The sequence below is a fragment of the Thalia democratica genome, chromosome 2, assembly GCF_965202585.1.
Source record: "Thalia democratica chromosome 2, ktThaDemo2.hap1.1, whole genome shotgun sequence".
NCBI classification, from domain to species: domain Eukaryota; kingdom Metazoa; phylum Chordata; class Thaliacea; order Salpida; family Salpidae; genus Thalia; species Thalia democratica.
In genome coordinates, this window is record NC_139166.1 from 19889930 (window position 1) to 19911398 (window position 21469).

General features: G+C 24.5%; 1 protein-coding gene across 2 annotated transcripts; it reads left to right on the forward strand.

The window, feature by feature from the left end:
* The first annotated feature begins 6476 nt into the window (after positions 1 to 6476).
* On the forward strand, positions 6477 to 15274 carry LOC145829196 (Na(+)/H(+) exchange regulatory cofactor NHE-RF2-like). 2 transcript variants are annotated; one of them, XM_082936926.1, is made up of 6 exons: positions 6477 to 6691; positions 8695 to 8823; positions 10087 to 10309; positions 11489 to 11538; positions 11925 to 12105; positions 14615 to 15274. In XM_082936926.1, exons 1-6 carry the CDS (start codon positions 6488 to 6490, stop codon positions 14767 to 14769), a joined length of 942 nt encoding a protein of 313 aa, XP_082793052.1. In that variant the 5' UTR covers positions 6477 to 6487; the 3' UTR covers positions 14770 to 15274. The 2 variants fall into 2 exon arrangements, with proteins under 2 accessions (XP_082793052.1, XP_082793053.1); XM_082936927.1 differs by having other exon boundaries at positions 14618 to 15274.
* Positions 15275 to 21469: the final 6195 nt, after the last annotated feature.

Genomic DNA, 21469 nt, shown 5'->3' on the forward strand with positions numbered 1-21469 from the left:
ATCAAGAGATTCAGTTTTTTTTTTGGTAGATACGTGCCACAAAGAACCAGACTCCATGTATACCCCGACCAAATTAGCCAACTGACAGTTGAACAGCAAAACAACAACCAACGATTGTCTGAAGTCGGCGGTCTGTTTACAACAACTGGTCAGACAATTGAAATGACATCAGGATGGCTTGAAAATTGTTACCAACTTCTACCGTTTGTTCAACCCCAACAGCCGGATTTACAAACATTTCTGCGACTTTCATCGATGCATTAGACGCCATGTTGGACCGTGTTGAAGTAAAAATTCAAGAACTTGAATATATTGATAGGTTTTACACCTTTCAGGTTTTGGTGTTGGATTTAAAAAAATATATACAAATAAAATGTTGCCTGTATGTAGTAATATATAAAGTTTATGACTAATAAATTATTTATAAATATAAATAATATATTTAGAACAACATTTAGTTTTTGTTTTTGGCTTTTATAAGCTTTTATACGTAGTAAATAAAACTTATTAAAACTAAAGCTGGTTTATTTTATTAGTTATAATTGCCTTATGTTTGCAATATCAACAGTGAAAACAGTTGTAGATTAAATAAAAGTATTAAATTAGTTTTTAAAATATAACTTTTAGTTTAATGTATTAGTTTTAAACCATAAAATAAAAACGAAAGTAAAAACTTATTAAAACGAACTGTTAATAAAAATAAGTAAAGTTTTAAATACCAGTAGTATATATCTTTTAATTTGAAAAGCTGCTATTTAACAAACTCTAATTTTCTAAGAACTAGTTTTGAATCTTTTATATGATACTAATAATAACTTATTTTCACTGTATAAACATTCATTAAAATAATTCAGATATATTTTCTTAAAGAGTACAATCAAATATTCATGATTTTCGCCTTAAACTTTCATATCTCTTCACTTTTTAGAATAAAAGTAGAATAAAAAATTACGTCTGAAAAAAAAGTTAAAACATTTTAAGATTAAGTTGTGTTAATGTATACAGTGTTTTTACTAAAAAATAGAGTTCCATAAGCTAGCAACTAATAGTTTTTAAACAGTATATTTAATTTTCACTAGAAGTTTATAAAATTTATGTGTGAGGACACAAGTAAAAAAACTTACACTAATATTTTTTTAACTTTTATTAAAACTAAAATTTCAACTTCTTCAACTTGTTTAGTTTTGAGCTCTAGTTGAATTTCAAATTAAAAATCTTTTAACCTTGTAAATGTTTGTAAATTATTTCAACAAAAGTTGTCAAGTCCATAGTGAAATAAAGTGTCTATGCTTTTAAAGTTTATACTTTGTCAAAAGTTAATTGTCAGCGAAAACAGGTAAAATAATATTTCAAATTGAAAAAAAATCCACTACTTAATATGTGGAATGTATTAAAAAAAAACTCGTGTAGATTAAGTTGTTATTGAACGACAAAAAAGATCTTTAAATTTTTTGTCCATAGACCTAATGTACGACGGAACCTATTGTACACAGCTTAGATAAAGTTTAACGTCTTTGTCTCGGACGAGTTGTAAGACTAGGAGAGTACACAAGTATTTGAAAAAAAGTAATAAAAGTAAACTTTCAAAATACATGTAGTTGCTACATTTTAAAACTTGTTTAAACCATATAGCTTAGTTTTTTTTTAAATCTGCAAAATATTATTTTATTGGTAATTTTTAAGTTACAAGAGCTTTTGATTTTTAAAATCATTATTATTGAGACATGGCCTCTCGTACATTTTCCAGAGTTGAAACTTTTTGAGCTTGAAAAGTCGTTCACTCGGAAAAACAGTGTAATAGTACACTAACAGTTTTTTAGAAATACTAAACGTAGACATAAACCTATAAGAATTGAAACTAAAATTAGATTGTGTTCTAATTGCAGTATTTAATATTTAAATAAAACTTTAGCTTTATTGTTTAAAAATACAAACATTACTTAACTAAAAGAAAATTGTTAAGATTTTAAAAATTTTATCACTGCTTCATAGTAATTGTTATATCATTTTTACTAGTTATCAGTTGTGGATAACAGTTTTCGAATGTATGCAATTTTTTGCAAGAATTTATTTAAACTTAAATTTATGTTATTTTAACTAACCCGGTACAATTCAATCAGAAAAAGCAAAACGAAAATTTTGCAATAAATTTTAAACTTGAACATTTTAACCGCTTGTAGGGGCTAAAGATGCTTTGACAAGTTCACTTACTTCCCTTGTGTTAACTCACTAACAGTGCAAACATTTCAGCACTCAAACTTGTGTGATGCCATTGTTGTACGCAAACACTGCTTTTGTATAGTTGTTTTTTTATTTTTAATTGCAATTTAGGTTTTTTTTACATTACTTATATGTTTTTTTAGTTATTTTAATTTAGTTTAAGACTGTTTGTGTGTAATTCAGTTGTATTTTTAAGGATTAGCTTTTTTTAAGTTCTATAAGTATTTAATTAAATATTTCTAGCGTTTAGTATTTAGAAATAAAAAGTATAACAACTGATAATTATTTTAAAGTTTAAAAAAACTTTAAAGTCTTTTAAATTAATTTTAGATTTAATGTTAGATATTTAGTGTTTATACGTTTTAAATAAAATTATTTAGCAAAACAAGTATAAGAGTTAGTCAGAGGTTTTTGTTTTTTGTTGACAAGTTATTTATATCACCAAGTATAAAAAAACGTTGTTTAGAATAGTAATTGAAATTAACCTTAAACATTGAGTAAATAGCTTAGGAAGTTTTATAAAATTCAAGATATAGTAAGTACTTTATAAGCTGCTAGTTTAACTATATTTTTAAATAGCTTGTACTTAATGAGCATTTGAGTTTTAAAATTATCAATAGAAGTCGCTTATTTTAAGTTTATAGTTAAAGTTTAATTAGTTCGATCATTACTACAAATAGTTAGTATTTTACGTGTTATACAGTACTTTAAGTATAATAGTTAAAACATAAATAAAACATTTTGAACTATAGTTTAGTTTTTTATAACCCAAATGAATTGTTTAAGTAAAGTTTTTTGAAGTTCTGTTGAAAATATATAATTTAGTGTAATTTGTAATGAGGTTTATACAACGTTTAACAATATTTAGTGTTAACAAATATTTTTGTAGTTTATATTAAGTTGTGTATATATTCAATACATGTATAAAAACAAACTTTTTTACTTTCAGTTAAAGGTACTTTAAAAATTGAATATCGATGAAAAGTTGTATTGTAATTGCACTTTTAGCAATATTGCTTATTATTATTTTTCAATGTTGTATATCAAATTACAAAAAAGAACTCATATGAATTTTGTTAAACTTTAAAAAGAAGAGTAGTTTTACTGGAAAAAACTACTTAAAATATAAATTGTATTTATTAAACACTATTATTTATTTGTCAAAAATTATAGTTTGATAAAACGATAAAATACTTATGAATAATTTGGTTATTTTACACTTAGTTAATTTTTTCTATTGTATGTTCTATAAGTATGTAAAACAGTAATTCAGTTTTCCCAAATTGTTGTTATATGTTTTAAATATTGTGTAAAGTGTTTGCACTTTTTAAACATTTAAGTATAAGAAAGTGTTTTGTTTTTTTGAAAAGACTTATTTTATACCTATATTAATAATACTATAATATTTTAAACAAAGGTTTGTTAGACAAAGGTTTGCAATTTTACTTATGTGAATATTTAGTATGACGCTGATTTAAAGTTAGTTAAGTATAACATATGTATGTCTTATAGCTAAGACAAGTTGTTTTAATTTTGGATAAGTAGATAGTTTAAGAATTTTTGTTCTACTTGAAGAAAATGTAGTAACTTGTAAACTTTATTAATATTTAATGCTCTTGTAGCAACTTACTATTTTTAAGGTTGTTTTTATCATACAATGTTTTACCAGCTGTCTTAAAACTTTATAAACATAGTCTATTTTCTTATTCTTACATAACTATTTGTATTTTTAAACAAAAACATAACAGTGATGTATTCAGTATAAATACTACTTATTAATTGTTCTATAACATTTTTATTCTTTTACTTCCCAAATCTTCGACTTAAGTAATGTAAATAGATTTATTTCCTAAAAGTTAAATCGTTTTATAAACGTATAAACATTACTAAGTAAACGAAATTTTATAGCTTGAATAATTAAGTGTTAATTAAAAGTATCAAATTAAGATAGTTTTATAAACAAAGATAATCAAGGTAAAATTTTTATAGTTTTACATATCTTAAAGTTTGCGAGAAATATTAATTGGTAAGAATTTTTTAGTTTATTATTAGTGCATTTAATAGTATTTCAAGAACCAATTGTCATTAAAACACTTAGAAAACTATTAAAACCAACAGTTTTATTTCGAATTAATTGTATTGTACACTTATCTAAACAGCAATAAGCCCAAAAGTTTAAGTTCTTGCTCGATTTTGAGCAATTTTAGAATAAACTTTAAACAATATTTTACTTGCAAGAAATAAAATTTTATAAACATTTTCAATTGAAATGTTTCTAATAAGCAAATTGATTGTAATTTTGTAAGTATAACACTGTTAAACACTTTTTTTAAAACAAGTTTTTTAAGTTTAATAAAATTCTCTAACAAGGTCAAATTAACTTAAACCGGCTCAAACAAAAACCTTCGTTGTTATAATTACGTCACAAAGTTTATATTAATACGTCACAATAAGTTTTGTGTAAGAATTGTCACCGGTAGAAAGTAGTGATAATGAATACGTTCGGCTAGTTTCAAAAGTCCTTTTGTTATTTGTTGTGTATTTGCTGGTGTTTCTTTTGTTAATCTGTTTTTAGCAACCAAAAATAACAAACATTGTTTTCAACAAATTTTAAGCAAAATTTCTAGATGTTTGTACAGTATTGACTTGGGCTTCTTTTAAACAGATTAGTTCTATAGGCGTCTTTTAAATAAGTTTAAACTTGAATTAAATGTTTAAAACGTCAGTACTAAAAAAATCATATGTTTAAACGTAAATTTTTTTTTACTACTCCTTTAGTTTAGTCTGTTGAAATTATTACTAAGTAAGATTTATATTCACTCCATAAATGTACCAATTCAACTAACAATTTCAAATTGTTTTAGTGACACTTAAAAATTACAACTATTTAAACGTTTACTACAGACTAAAGTTACTAAGAAATAAATTATTAAAAACTTCTTTTTCATCTAAGCTTAGAGTAGAATGTCATAACAACTTATGTTACGAAAGACTGTTGAAATATTTATGAAAAAGATTAACTTTTTGAATATTATTTTTTTATGATTGAAAACAGCATGAAATTATCACTTGAAAATAAACTATTATTGTCGGTACGTTAATAAACTTTACTAAACAGTATTGTAAATTAAAACTTACATTATTAAACTAGATCTGTTTTAAATTTTCAAGTGCATAATTTTTTTTAATTTGCGAAAACGGTAGTATTTAGAAACACACTATAATATAAGATTTTACTAAAATTCTTAAAACAATTTTGTTTTTTTTGTATACAAATTAGTTTTACAAACTAGTTTTTTATTTGTATACTATTAGAATACTTTTTAGCTGACAATAAAGTTAACTATTCTTGTAAAACTATAATGATATTGACTATTATTTCAACGTTTTTATAGCTTCATGATTACTTTATTGTTATTGTAATGTCGCAAGTAATTTTTCTATCAAATACAAGGTTTTTTCAATTATATAAAAGAATTAAGGAAATTTCTTTGATGTTCAACTATTTACTTTGTTAGTTTGAAGTTTTGTAATGTAAATTAAAGAAATTAAAACACTAAAAACAAATTACTTTCAAGTTTTCATATAATAATATGCTTATTACGTTCCTACTATTAGAATAAAACAAACTAAGAACTTGAAAATAAAAATGTGGGTCTTGTCTATAGAGCTGAAAACAGATTTATTTTCGAATCATTGATTAAAAATAAAGAAAACTTCTTCGAAATTATTTCAATAAAAAGCAAAGCACTAAGAAAAAGCAAGTTATAAAAAATTTAGTATTATATAAAAACAGTTAACCAAAAATATTATCAAAATATTTATTATTTTTAAGAACCAGAAAATAAGCATACTTTTTTTAAATATGAATAAAGATAATAAAATTTGAACTCCTGATTTGAAAATAATAAAAAAGAGTATAACATACGTAATTTTTAGTTTGTAACAATTATATGGAGAAAATAATTTCCGAAAATAAATATACGAAAAACCTTGATTTTTTAACTTAAAAAAAAGCAACAGATTTTCAAAAAATACTAAAAAATTTATACTTGAGTAAAATTGTAAAAAAAATGTATCTAAATTTTAATTAGCCAGTATTTATTCTTGCCATCATCAACAAAGTTGAGATGTTTTATGCCATATAACCTACGAAACCGGTCGTAGGATTGTCTCGGATGCTGTTGTTGTTGATCGTGTGGTGAAGTTTACTGTTTTTTATACTAAATTATAATTAAAAATACAGACTAATAAAAATTAATATAAAATGTCAAACATCAAGCCGAGGTTGTGCGCGCTCAAGCGAAACGATAAAGGGTACGGATTTCACCTGTTTGGCGCCAAGGACCATAAAGGCCATATTATCCGCAAGGTTGAGGAGGGCAGCGTCGCCGAATCGTCGGGACTCCTGGTCGGTGACCGGATAATTGAGGTCAATTCGATTAATGTGCAGGACATGACCCATAAACAGGTTATTTGTTGTATTTATTGATTTTATAGTATTTTATTTTGTTTTGTTTTAATTTTTATGTTTTATTTTTGTAAGTTGGTGAGGCAGGTCGATTAGAAATTTAACTTTTGAATTAATTGAGTGCTAGTTTTTTAATTTTAATTACTTTTTGATTTCAAAATTTAGGTAATTTATGTTACACATGAGTTTTCATAAAACTTTTTTACTATTAGTTAATGTTTATAAACAATTTTTATTCAGTTTGTTATTGCTATGCCATTTTACTTTTACGCCAAATAAGCAGATGATTGTTTAAACTTGATAAAATTTCTTCTTTTCCAAAAATTTTTTATTTTAAAATATACAAGAAGACTAGCTTTCAAAAGATTTAAGATTTGTTGTTGGTTTTACTAGAAACGTTTTGTTAATCTATAAGCATCTCATTAATAAGTAACTTTGTTAGAAAGTAAGTTATTAAAACACTTCAGACATGTGTTTCTTTTGGTGATAAGCTTAGGAAGTTAACGTCACAAAACACTGTTTTCCTGCATAATTTAAAAACATACTTTTAACTAACAAATAAAGCACATTAAAAAAACTTTAAACTACTTTATCCATTAACGTTAAAGCTAAAGCTGACTTTAGTTTTGCCCTTTAAAGATTTAATTGTTTAAGTTTTATCGTTTTTAATTAAAAAAATATTAGTGGTATAAAAACAGTTATTTAAACTTTTAAGTGATGAAATAAAAAACTTTTCGTTTTTCAAATTTTTGGACTGCAAAAATACATTTACTTTTAAAGTTGAACGTTTAAATATAAAAGAATTATATAAGCTGTGAATTTATTTGACTTAACTTATGCAACGAAAAATTTACGAGTCTTGTAGCCAAATTTGTAATTAGTTACCTACTTTTCTGTAGCAAGATTAAGTTTAAATACCTAATGAAAAAAATTTAAATAACTTGTTAAAGCTTAATTCTAAATATTTTTGATTTTTATTACTGTTTAAAAGTAGAACACTAAAATAAATTCCGTTTAAAAATATTTTTTAAAAGTTTTACACTGGTTTAATAATCATACTACTTTGATGTTTTAATTAGACTTTAAATTTATTTATTTATTTTAATTTATCAAGTTTAAATCATAAACTTCTTTTGCATTTTAAACGAGCTACTTGCTTACTTTTTTTAAACAAGCAACTATTTTAAACTTTTTAACTTTAAAAATATTCAGTCAAACTTTTTTTGTAGTAGTTTCTATACATCTGACTAAGTCAATCATTAATTCAATGCTATTTAATATTATAATTTTTCTGTTTGTCTTGTATTTATGAATAAAATACACATTTATCATTAGTATTTGTCCTATATTATAAAGAAAATAATCACTAATAGTATTTCTAACATATATTAACTTATACTGTTTATATTTAATTTAAATTAGTCAAAAGGGTTTGAAACTTAAAGCAGTGACGTTTTTGTTGTTTGTTGTTATCGATATTGAAATTATTTGTTTACTCTGTAATTTAAAGGCATGTTAATAATTAACTTTTTAATTGAAGCGGATTTTAAGTAAAAAAATATTTTCAGAAATATAGTAGCTTAGATTTATTAATTCAGTTACGCCAACAATGCACAAAAAAACATTAGTTTTTCTGAAAACTCTAATTTCACAAGGTAAATTTATAAACTGTTTTATACAAAATTTTATAAAATATACAACTGGTTGAACTAATTTTTTCAAATCTGTTGATGGTTATAGTTTGTATCACATTATATGAACGATTATATTTTACTTTAAGAATATGTCATGATCCCTTTTTTTGAACTTAATTGAGTTAAAATGAGTTCATAGCAATTACTTTTTTCAACATTTACTTAAATGTTTATAGTCATACTGCATATTTTATGTGTATTAAACAGTTTCTTTTGAATTTTATACATACGTATATACAAATATATTAAATACTAAACAGAAAATGACAAGTTTTATTATTTTACATATATATTTTTTATTTATTTTAGGTTGTTGAGATCATCAAAAGCAACCTGGAGGAAACAAAACTTTTAGTCGTAACTGAGGAAGAAGAAAAAACAGCAAAAGAAGAAAACATAAAAATTACAGAAGAGTTGATAGAAAAAAACGATGATAAGGTAAGCTAATAACAAGTTACTAACAATTGTATATAATATTAATAACTTAAAGGGAATACAATAAACTAAACCACTAAAAATATAATCATAAAAAATACAATAATACAAAAAACTAAAAAGGAAATTAAAATAAAATTACCAAAAAACTAAAAAAAACCATTTGAAGTAGTAACAACAGAAAGCATGATGAAAAATTAAAGGTTAATTAAAGTAAGAAGCATAGAAATAACAATGACAACTGACATAAAATATTTAAAATCTTGGGATAGTTTTACTGTTGTGTATTTTTTGCATCAAAGTAAGAATAACTCGAGTACAAATAAAATTAAACTATATAACTTCCTTAATAAGAACAATTCATCTTATAGCTTAACTTTTTAAATTTAGTTTATAAATTTAAATAACCAGTTTAGTTGTACTAAATCTTTATTTAGAACTTGGTGAATCATAATTTTCTATTTTTAAACTAGGTTAAAGTGACTCATTTTAAGTTTAGATAATAACTTCACAAAACTAACTAGAAATTGTTGTCAGCATATAATGTTGCAAAATTAATTGTCTATCTTTGATTTTAAGTGCAAAAATTTGCTTCCTTCAACTTTAGTTACATTATAATGTGATAATTAACAAAATAATGTGGTAACATTAAGCATAAAACTATAGTTTTTAAATGAATTAAGTAAACATTATAATGTTTTAATCAATGATAGAAAGTCTTTCATCTAATGTAGAGCTAAGTGTTATAAATAAGTAATAACATAATTTCATAAAGTAAACTTTTATTTTTTAACTCAAACATTAATGCTTTTTGGATTTAGTTTAAAATGTTTGGGTAATTATTAGAAATAATTAGTTCAATATCAAACGTTTAACCTTATAACATAAAAAAAAATATTTTAGCTATTTGTAATAATAACCAGCTATAAACTGTTACATTTCATAAAATTGTTTGTTTTAACACTGAGTAACATATTAACGAAAACTTTTTTGCAATTTATGTATATTGTTACAGTTGTAAATGCTATATTTGCCTGCAGTAGTAAGTCACTTTAGAAGTTTACTTTGTTCGTTGCAAGTTACTAAGATTTAAAGAAACGTATTCCTTATTTTACTTACACGTATAAATGTTTTATCATACAAATTCGACCACCAAGCTTCTTTCTTAACTTGATCTTGTCTCACGGCATAAAAAAGTTTAAACTAAGGCACTCTTGCTGATGTTTTTTTTTTTGACACTTTTGATTTATTCAAAACATTTTTCAGGTCGAAGAAGTCGTAAAACCTTTAGAGCCTGAACTTGAAGATCCGGTTCCGAAAAAAAACCCTGATGAACCTTCGGAAAATTTCCCTGAACAAAAACCCGCCAGTAGTGAGCCCAGGCCCCGATTTTGCAAACTAACCAAGGGTGGCGAGGGGGGTTACGGGTTCAACTTGCATAGCGACAAGGGTAGCAAGACCAAGTCGGTCGTTAGCAACGTTGTTGAAGGTATTTTTAATAGTTTTTGTGTGTGTTAAATGTTAATATAATATAGATAACATGTTGTTGTTAATTGAACGATAATAAAAGCGCTCAAAATATTTAGTCGTAAAACCAGGTGCACGAAATAACTTTTCGGTTATCTATTTGCACTTTACTTAGATACCTTTTAACGTCTTGTCCAGGACTTATCTTATATATGTAAACTGAACATAATATTATTGTTATACTGTTTATTGTGCAATGTTGGACTCAGGCATCAAAACCTGAGCCCTTTAAACAGGACACACAACGAGAAAAAGAGAATAAAATACATTTATACTCAAAAAAAAATAAAACATAAACAAACATTAAACAAAGTTAAAACTAGAAAAAACTTATTAATAAGTTTAAACTAATTTGCTTGATTTAAAAGGCGATAACTTATTACATACAAACACATTTGTGTAAAACTAATATAAGTAAATAAATAGTCTATTAAGGTGGAGGCGTAAGGAAATAAATTACTATTAAATCTTGATGGGATAAGATTATAAAGATTTTTTTTTTGTTTTTTGTATTGTTTTTGTGGAAAGTTACTGAATTTTACTAATATTTAAATTAAATCATTTTAGTTTTAAGCGAAAATGTTCCACCCTCTCTCACAATACCACATACTTTGGTAACTTGTTCCACTCTTTGAAAAAATTAACCTTGCCATTGACCGTTGTTTACATTGTGTTTACATTTTATTTTTCAAATATTTCCTTTTAACTCATAATTATTATGAGAAATAATGAAAAATCGACTGAAAATAATCGTGTAATTGCCGTTAATAATGTTATAAAGCGTAAATAAATCAAGGTCCTGTCTTCTTTATTCTAGAGATTTCAATCCGTTTAATGATAGAGTTTAACCAATCTATCATTATTGTATCTATTAGATATGTTACAACGATAACATATAAAACGGATAAAATTTCTTCGATTTTGTTAATGTATTTTTTTAAATAGGGTGACCAAATTTGTGTATTGTTTTAAAGCTTAGGGCGAACGTATATTTAAATAGTTTTGTCAGAATAGTAGCTGAATTTGTTTTAAAATTTTTTAGTTAAGTAAAATTATTTATCTAAAAGATAAATTGAACATAATACATACCTGCTTTTTGTATAGTAATTAATTTTTTTTATAAATTAATTTTAACTTTCAGGTGGGGTGGCCGACAAGGCTGGTGTGAAGTTGAACGATCGAGTAATTGAGGTTAATTTTTTAAACTTATTTAATTGATTAGTTATGTTTTTAACTTTATTATTTTGGTCTTTATTTTGGTAAATTTTTGGTAGTAAAATTTTTCCCGTAAAATGCTTTTGCCTAAACTATTTTTAAATATAAAAAGTAAAGAATAAATATTAAAATTTACAAAAGTAACAAAATTGTGCGTTTGCTAAGTTAAGGTTTTTTTAATTTAAAGAAATTTTTAAGTTTTAATTTAAGAATATTACGTAAAAACTTTAAAACCTATGAAATTACAAAACAATTACTTTACATAAGTATTAATAAAAATACATCGAAATAACAGCCTATAATTAAATAGTTTAAAAAACTGACTTTTGATGACGTAACAACCAACTTTTATGACGTCACAGGTGAACGGGGAGAACGTGGAAGCGCTGACTCACGAGAAGACGATCAAAAAGATCAAGGAGTCGGGAAACGAAGTTACGTTTCTGTTGGTGGATCCCCAAACAGACATCCACTTCTTGAAATGCGGCGTGACCCCGTCATCGGAGCATTTGGAAGGGGAATTACCCCAGCCAAAACAACAAGGTTCGTTTACAATCAAAGTTGTTGTGTGATAGGCAAAATATTAAAATTAGATTGTATTAACTTACACTAATAAATTTTATCAAACTTTATTGTTTACATCAGGACTATTGTTGTTCTGAGATACGAAAATTGAAGTAACATTTTATAAATTTATACAAATGCGTTTTATCAAATCTTATGTCACTCTTTTAAGTAGTTTTGAAGACCACAAAACCTTGTGGATCTTTAGTGGTTTAGAACTTTAGAACTTTATATAAAGTTTTTTGTAGGACACTTAGAAAAAAACTGTTATTAGTTTTATACATGCAAATTTATATGGCACTTTTAAGTTCTCATAATAAATAAAACATGGCAATTGAATTTATTTGTTATGTTTGTATAACACTTTAGTGATATTGTGGTTAGCTTCTTTATTAATTATTATAACAGAAGGTTAAGAAACTTTTGATTTTTCTTTCGTACGTTCAAAATAATATTTGTTTACTTTTTTCTTCTTGGGTGTTTTTTAAATATTTATTAAGCTCTAATTAAAAATAATTAAATAATTTTTGTTAAAACATAAAGTAATAAGGTATTTATTGTAAAACCTAATACGAAATATTTATTAAATGTAAACTTCTTATTTTATTAATTTAGTTTAGTAACTTTATGACATCAGAAAAGTTAGTTTACTTTTTGTTTTAAAATGCTTAAAGCTATGATATGAATTTTTATTTTAAAGTCTAAAGTTATTTTCAAAAATTCAACATACAGCTAATATGGAATTTTCTTAAAACATTTCCATTAAATTTTAAAGTAAATAACTAGGAAATCATTTAAAAATTATAAATACATTTTATAATATTAGTTTTACTAGTTTATATTTATACTTATTTAACACTATTACTTTTTAATTTTTGAATTTATAAAAGTTAATTACTAAGTTCAAATTACGTAATACTATTTTCTACACTTTAATTTTTATTTTAAAAAACACAAAAACTTTACCTAACCAAAAAGTTTTAAAATATTAAAGTACTATATTTTGTTTGTTTTTCTACGGTCATATTAAGTTTTATGGTCCAAACTCATAAAAAGTCAACCTTTAGCAAACATTAACAAAATTAAAAAATTGTTTCATTTAAAAATATAAAAGTAACATTTTCAAGTTTTGCCTGTCATTCATCTTATTTTAAAGAGAATACTAAACAAACTTTATACCTTACTTCATTGATTTCAAATAAACAGCTTCAATTTAAAAAATGAAACTCTACTTTAAGAAACTACCCTTAGTAATTCATAAGTATACTTTTTAAGTTCCAAGAAATTGTTATTTTTTCAGGTTTTTGTTTATTAGCAAACAGTAATTCTAAACTTGAAAAGTTTATTGCACATTAAATTTCTTGTAAATGAAACAACCTTGAGTAAATATTAATTACGTGTTTTGTTTCTGCTATAAGGTGTGTCAAATTTACAGAAAGTATTGTATTCTTTTTTTTGTTCAATAAACTTGTATAAAAAAAAAACAAAACTGAGCTTAGAATAGTTATTAATATTTTAAAATAAGTTTTTAATAGTACATTTAGTAATTTTGATATTTAAATTAGAAAATTAAGATGTCACAAAAGTCAAAAATTCATGAAGATTAGAATAGTTTGAACTTAAAGTAACATATACATTGCTATTTTGCTATACAACACAGCTCAAAATAAAAAAAAGTTCACACGTTTTGTTTAATTATTTTAAAACTACAAAGTGTTACAAAAATAAAACTATACAGAAAATTAGTATTTTGACAACGAAGTTTAAAATCGATCAAGTAATTTAATAGATGAACAGAACATGATAAATAAAGCGGTGGCTAAATCAAACTATATGTGTCTCTATGCTATGTACTACTTAACCAAAAATGTCTTTTGATAAGGCTAAAGATAACAGTAGCCCTTAGCTATTTTGATAGTTATTTCTTTTTTTAAAACAAGTTTTATTACTCCATCTAATACATTTATGTATTTAATTTTTTAAATTCATTTATCATAAAAGCCAAAATTCATTAAGATTTGATTATCTTAAACTTAAAGTTAGATGTACATTGCTATTTTGCTATACAATACAGCTCAAATCAAAAAAAAGTATGCTTTTTTATTTTTTAAAACTACAAAATGCTACAAAAATAAAACTACAACGAAAATTAATATTTTGATATAGAATTTTTAAATCAATCTGCCAATTTTATAGATGAACAGAACGAAACAAATAAAGCGGTGGCTATTTCGAACTATATGTGTCTTTATACTATGTACTACTTAACTAAAAATATCATTTGATTGAGCTAACGATAACAGTAGCACTTACTTAATTTGTTTGATTTTCTAAATATGTTTACTAAATTTCATTAGTTAACCAACCTGTTTCAAAAAACAAAACTTATTAACACAGCAGCTAACTTGCTTATAAATTACTAGAAATTACTACTGACATAACTATTTTACATTTTAATATTTACGTTACTAATGTTATATAACTCAAGCAGACGAATCCAACAATGATGACGGTGTGTCCGCATCAACGAACGAAATGTTGAGCATGGACCTGAACGCGCTGAAGGCCAGAGTCAAGAATCAGAGGAAGCAGGCTCCAACTTCGAACTGGAACGACAGAAAGAACCTCTTCAACAAGTTCTAACTATTTTCTAATGAAAAGTGTGAGGAAGCTTTATCTCAAATTTTCACGTTTCTATCGTTTCTTAATTCTCTCATCTGCATAATAGAGTAAACAAGCTCAACTTTTAACTGTATGGTAAAATAACATTTTCAAAACTTTTTGGTTCATGATTTGCTAGGTTTTTTTTCTGTTTTAAATATCTTCTAAAGTTCGACTTCTTTTACTTCTTTTACTATGTATATCGGTTGTGAGTTTTGTAACAGGATTTACCTGTATTCCTGTTTATTATACAACTAGTTTAACATTTAAGTAATAGATAAACATAAAAATTTTTTTACATAAATTTGAATAAACTAGTTTCCAACTTTAAGGACTTAAACTTTTCGGACAATTTATTTTATTTACCAAATTCTTTTGTTAAATCGAAATAATTTCTATTTCCTGTTTAATTATATTTATAATACAGTTAGCTTTATTTTTGATTACTTTTTAAACTATCTTTTTACAGAGTCAAATGATAAATCCCAGTTTTCAATATAAACAAATAAGTATAAAATATTTTATAGATCAATTTAGATTAAAGTTTAATAAAATGAAAAAAAGTTGTTTAAGCTATTTAATCAAATTTTATAAATAAATTTCTTTTATTTTTACTAAAGTTCTAAAGCTTAAGCAGAATTTTTATTTTAATTATTATTGTTCAGTTAAACTAATAATAAAATGTTTTTTGTAATTTTTGGTGCATTTAGGTTGTAAGTGTTTGATTAATTTTGTATTTCAAACAAAGTTAGAAAAATAATGTCCGCAATCAATATATATTTAAGTAGCACTTGAAAAGTACTTAAAAATTTATGCATTGTACATAACACTGTTTTAGAAACTTGTTTTGTTTAATTAAGACACTTTTTTTTTTGAAGAAAATGTTTAATTTTTTTTTTTTTGATGAAATTTTTAATCATTGTTATTAACTTATTAAGTCAATTTTCATTACAAAATAAATCTTTATTTTATACTGCTGTTAAGTTAGCTAGTTGGAAATAAGTTTATTTTAAAACTGTAATGGTTTTAATGAATTTACAATTATGGTTTCTAAATTCTAATTTTAAACTCTAAGTGTGTAATTTCTAGGATTTTTACAAACTTATTGTTGTTTTCTAAACTTGCTAGTAAAAGAGCAACTGAACAATGTTAATACGCAATTTCAAATGATTCATCTTTTATACGTTCTTATATTTATATTTATAAATAGTTTCCTTTAGTTTCAAACAAATGCAATTACTTTTTAATTTACACGTACTAAATCGTTTTAATTTTAATTAAAATTTTGACAAAATTGTCTTTTTTTTAAGTTGTAACTAATATAACTTGGGTTTTTATTTTAGTTGCTTATAATTTTTTTTTTTTTTAATTCCTGCTAACAAAGTAACTTTAATGAAATGAATAATACAAAATAGTAACCAACTGCAATAAAAAAATTATATAACTATGATACATCAGAAAGTTTTAAACATAAAACTTTGCTTACAAACGGTCGCTACGGGCATATTTTCTAAACTTTAATGACTCAATACTAAACTAAGAAGAAAAAATTTCTGAAGCACTTACTTATATGAATAAAAAATCTAATAAGATAAACTTTTAAGTTTTATGCAACTATTTAATTTTATAAATTAAAAAATATAAATATTTATAGTATGCTAACTGATATAGTTCAACTATAGCTGACTTTTAATTTTTATATATTTTAACAATACTAAGTTTTAAATAAATAATGAACACATAGCAGCTGAAATATTTATTAAGAAATAAATAACAAATAGTAGACAAATTCTAAGAAACCGAAAAAAAAAACAATGTTTTGAAAGAAATTTACTTAAATAATTTACATCAATTACGTTTTGCTAAAAAATATTTTAAAAGAAGGAAACAAAAAATAAGATGGCTGAAAACTATTTGTTATAAACAACAAATAACAATTAAAAATGTTACTAAAAAATAATTTATTTTTATTTAGAAAAGTTTTTCAAACTTCTTTTTACAGTTTTTATGTTTTGAAAATCTTATAAAATTCAAAACTATAACTCAAGTCAAAAGGTTGTACTATTGTTTATATAGTTTGAACACTAATAGTCTAAACTTAAAAATTGAAGTCAAAAGTTAGAAAAAAAAATCTTTAAATAATTGGATTGAGTATTTACTTTTGTATCTGCTCTGCTTTGAAAAAAGGTTTAGGGAAAATTTTATTATTGACCTTTATATTATTGAAACTTTTAGTAGCCCTTGAAGTGTTGGCACTTTCTTCCATAGTAACCACGTTGGCAGAAAAGTTGGCAAAGTCCTTTTTTGTACATATATACACCAGTGATTCCCAGATTGCGAAAGTTTTTACGGAAACATTCCTTTATCTGCCTGTTTACTGTAAAAAATATTAAAAAAATTAATACTTTTTAGTAACAGTTTTATTAATTTTTGATTGTTTATAAAACTGTTTCTTTTTTTTTTGGTATGCTAACATAGTTTATTTTTCAAAATAGAAACTTATTAAGTTTAACCTTAATCAAAAAAAAACTTTTTTTGTTAAATGCACTATAAAAAAGGTTTTTAAATTTTGTTAATTATCTGACTTCTGTATCAGTTTTTAGATTTTGTTAACTATCTGACTTCTGTATCAGTTTTTAGATTTTATAACTTTTTGGTTAGTAATTTATTTTATTCACGGTTTACGCTTGCACTATAATTAAATTCTTATATATAATTATTTTCATACTTCTAGTAGCTTTACATAACTTTTAGTTTGTTTAACTTGTTATACTGTTATAGATTTATTAAAAGCTTTACCTTTTTTTCCAACAGACGTATTTCCTGCACAGTAATAAGGTGAAGGAGTTTCTTTACGGTGACCAAAACACCTCACTGCGAAAGTTTCGATAAAATTCATCTTCATTTGCCACTTCACTCTGAAAATAGAAAATTGTATAACTTTTAATTCCTTATTCTTTAAAGTTTTGTTCATGCTTAAAAATACTTGTATTTAATTTGAATACAACTTAAACCAAAACTAAAAAAGTTCAATTTCTAAAGTTGCAATAACTTAGATATTTTCACTAAAACTTAATTGTTTTGTTCCTAAAAACCGAATTCAACTCACGGGTCTTTCCTGTAACAGTACTCGTCATAGTCAGGTCCATTGTGCGTCATTATGTCCTGCAAATTGGTAAGAAACGGAGCGCAATCGCATTCACCGTTGTGATCAACGACTGCCTTGTACTTGGCGCAATTGTGCTTTGCATTGGCTGCGCATGAGAGTAGCAGAAGGGACATTAGAAACTTAAAATACATGATTACTTTACCTGGTATATTTTTATTGGTAGAAAGTTATAAGTATTTGGCTATATTTTAAAACGTTTGTTATCATATTATTTTTATAGCTTTTTTAAGTTTTTTTTGTCTCATATCTTATTACATAGGCTTACAAAACTTTCTCTAAAAACGATTTCAGGTATCATTACTACTTTGGGAAACAAAGTACTTCAACAATAATATTTTGTAAATAATGCAATCACATATAAAAAATTCAATAAAATTAGAACACTTTAAAATAAATTATAACAATAAATATATAAATATATGATATAAATTATATTACTTATAACTATTTATTACTTTGTATCAAATAAAAAATCAATTCTATTTAAGCTAATTCATAATCTGCTGATAATTAAAAAAATTTGTTAAATTAACCAAATTAAATCTCTTTATACTGAAAGTAACCTATAATAATATCTAATTAATCAAAACTAAGTTGATTTAAGCTTTAAATGGTTGTTTATTAAAATACGTTAATAAACAAACCAGTTTTTTTAAGCTATTATTAATAATAGCATTAAAGTATTATCTCATTTGACTTTTATGTGCTGAAATAAGCTTAGATACTAACAAATAACTGTTTTTGATTTGAAAACAGTTTTGTAAATGTGCTTTATCTCAAGTTAAACCTTGATAGAAATTAAAGTGTTTATAACAGGTAAAAACAACCTAATAAAACTTTTAAAAATGTCATTAATTTGATTAAAATCTAATTAAAAGAAAAAGTTTTGCTTATGTTATAATTTTTGTTAATCATTTTTAAATGGTTATTAAACATATAATCAAATTCAAACTACTAGTTTATTTCTTTGTAAACTTTCAATATTTTTCATGTATTAAAATTTATTAAGTAATAAAAACAATAATAGTGTTAACCCTAAAGTACGCAAAAATTTTAGATTTCAAAATTCACCGGAACTTTTTTAAAGCCACAATAAACTTTTTTCATACCAAAGTTTAATGAGAGAAATAAATTACAACAATCAAACACACTTTCGTGTATTTATTAAATGTAGTTTTGGATGCATTTGTTTTCTCCATCTTGGAGTTAAGCTTAGTTTAACTTTTCGTGCGTTGCGAATAACCTCATTAAACAACACAAAAAAAGAATTAGTTTCCTAGCCTATACTACCGTCGCGCTAATTACATTTTTCAATTATTATAGTTTTATCATTATGTAAACATAACTTCATTATAATAACATTCTAAGTTTTGGTCTTCTATACAAGTTGTATAGCTTAATATTTTCTGTGTATAATTTACTTTAGATTAGTTACTATTCAGTAGATGTCATATAGTTAAACATAAAAGTATTAACTTAATGAAAATTTTATTGTTTTTTTTTTTTTAACTACTTTTATCTAAATAAATATGTATAAGATGAATGTTTATTATTTATGATGTTTTACATTTGTTAGCAGTGTAAGTATAAGAGCTGTCTCCAATAAGTTTTAGAAATCTAATAAAACAATTTCAACTTCTAATCGTACAGTTAATTGACACACACTTATAAATTAGCAAGATTAAAACTCAAAGTACTTTTTAAGAAACAAAGAAGTATCTTTTGGTAATAAGTGAACATGAATGTAAAAAACTAAGTTGACAAGGGTTCACATTTACTCTAATACCTTGGACTAGAAAATAATTTTAAGTCACTAATTCACTTTTTAAATCACTTTTTAACCCTACTGTAAATGAAGCTCAGTATCTTTCGTGCATATTGGAAGTTATCTATTAATTTCAAAAATAGGATTTATCGGATTTAAAAACGTAAGCAAAATTATTGCAAAATACATATCGTAAAAACATTAGTTCTCTAATCGTTTATTACCAATATTAGGGTTTAGCATTGTTTAAGTCAGATGAAAAGTTTATGCAGATAGTGTTAAAAACAAGAAATAAATATTAGTGAAACGTGTAACTTTAGAAAACTACACTAAACACATTTCAAAGTTTACTAACAAAAGTTCAAATATAGTCAATTTAATAAATACGAAGAAAATTTTCTGCCTGTAAGCTGTACGTTACCCATCACTAACCTATAATAATGGTCTAACTAACAATAAAACTTCAGTATTGTTTTTTGTTTTATTTAAAATAAACTTAAACATTTCTTAAATTGGTAACGTGATTGTATTAAATAAACTAAACAGTAGTGCTAACTTAGTAATTATTTCGTGATAATTTGCTGCAAAGCCCAGTTAAAAACATTTTTTGGGAACTTTAATAAAATAAACCATCCTGCAATAGTCTATGGCGAAAATATCTTGTCTGAGATGCGCAAAAGGCCATAATTAAGTTACAGAACAGTGAAGTTTTCCAACCCTAATGAACATCAAAAAAGTGTATGAATTTTTTTTTATTTTTAAATTAGTATTTATTTATTATTTGCAGTAAATTGTATCTAATTTTGGGCATCAATGCTAGTTATATTATATATAAAATAGTCGGCCATTAAAATGAGGTCCACAATTATTTTGATGTACCTGCACATTTAGTTATAAGTAGTGATGTACCGGACTCATTATCCGGGTCCGGCCGGATATTGCCATTTTTGTCTGATATCCGGATCCGGCCGGACTCTAATTTGAAAAAAAAAGTCCGGATCTGGTTCCGGCCGGATTATAATTTGAAAAAAAAAGTCCGCATCCAGGTTCAGCCGGATCCTAACAGAGATCCGACAGGACCCGGATCTAGTTAGTAAATAAGAGCATACCAAAAAGTATTTTTTAAAAACAAACCCTGTGTAAATTAATAAGAGTCATTTTCGTCAGTTAAAATTAAACACCTACCGTGATTGGCTCATTTTGTACACGTGACTAATTTTCATTTGTTTACATTTAAACTATGAAATAAACATTTCAGAAATGCAACTCTTTACATATGTTGTAAAATTGAAAACTTTGGAATGAATACTTGCATTATTTATTGTTTAAAGTTGAGCTCAGAGAATATTTAGAGTTAATACGGTTGAATGTACGAGCCAATGAGAATCATATGACGATATGTTTTAAACTAAATACTGATGCAACAAAACATCAGAACATGACAGGCAGTTTATCTGTAAGTAGTTAGTTAGTTTGGTTGCAGCTTGAAGCAACAAAATATCTTGAACTTTTTTGTAAATGCTGATTGTAAGTAGTGTTTTGTTTTAAAAGTGAATATTTAAACTGGTGTTTAATTGTTTAAATATTTAAACCAGGTTTATAGTTTAAGGTTTATTAACAATTTTACACTTTCTTCTTTACTAAAAGTTTTATTTAATTTTTAGTTTATTGTTTTAAGTCTTTTGATATAGATTTAAATAGCTTCTAGTTTTTAAAGTGTTACAAAAGTAATTAATAAATTTGTATAT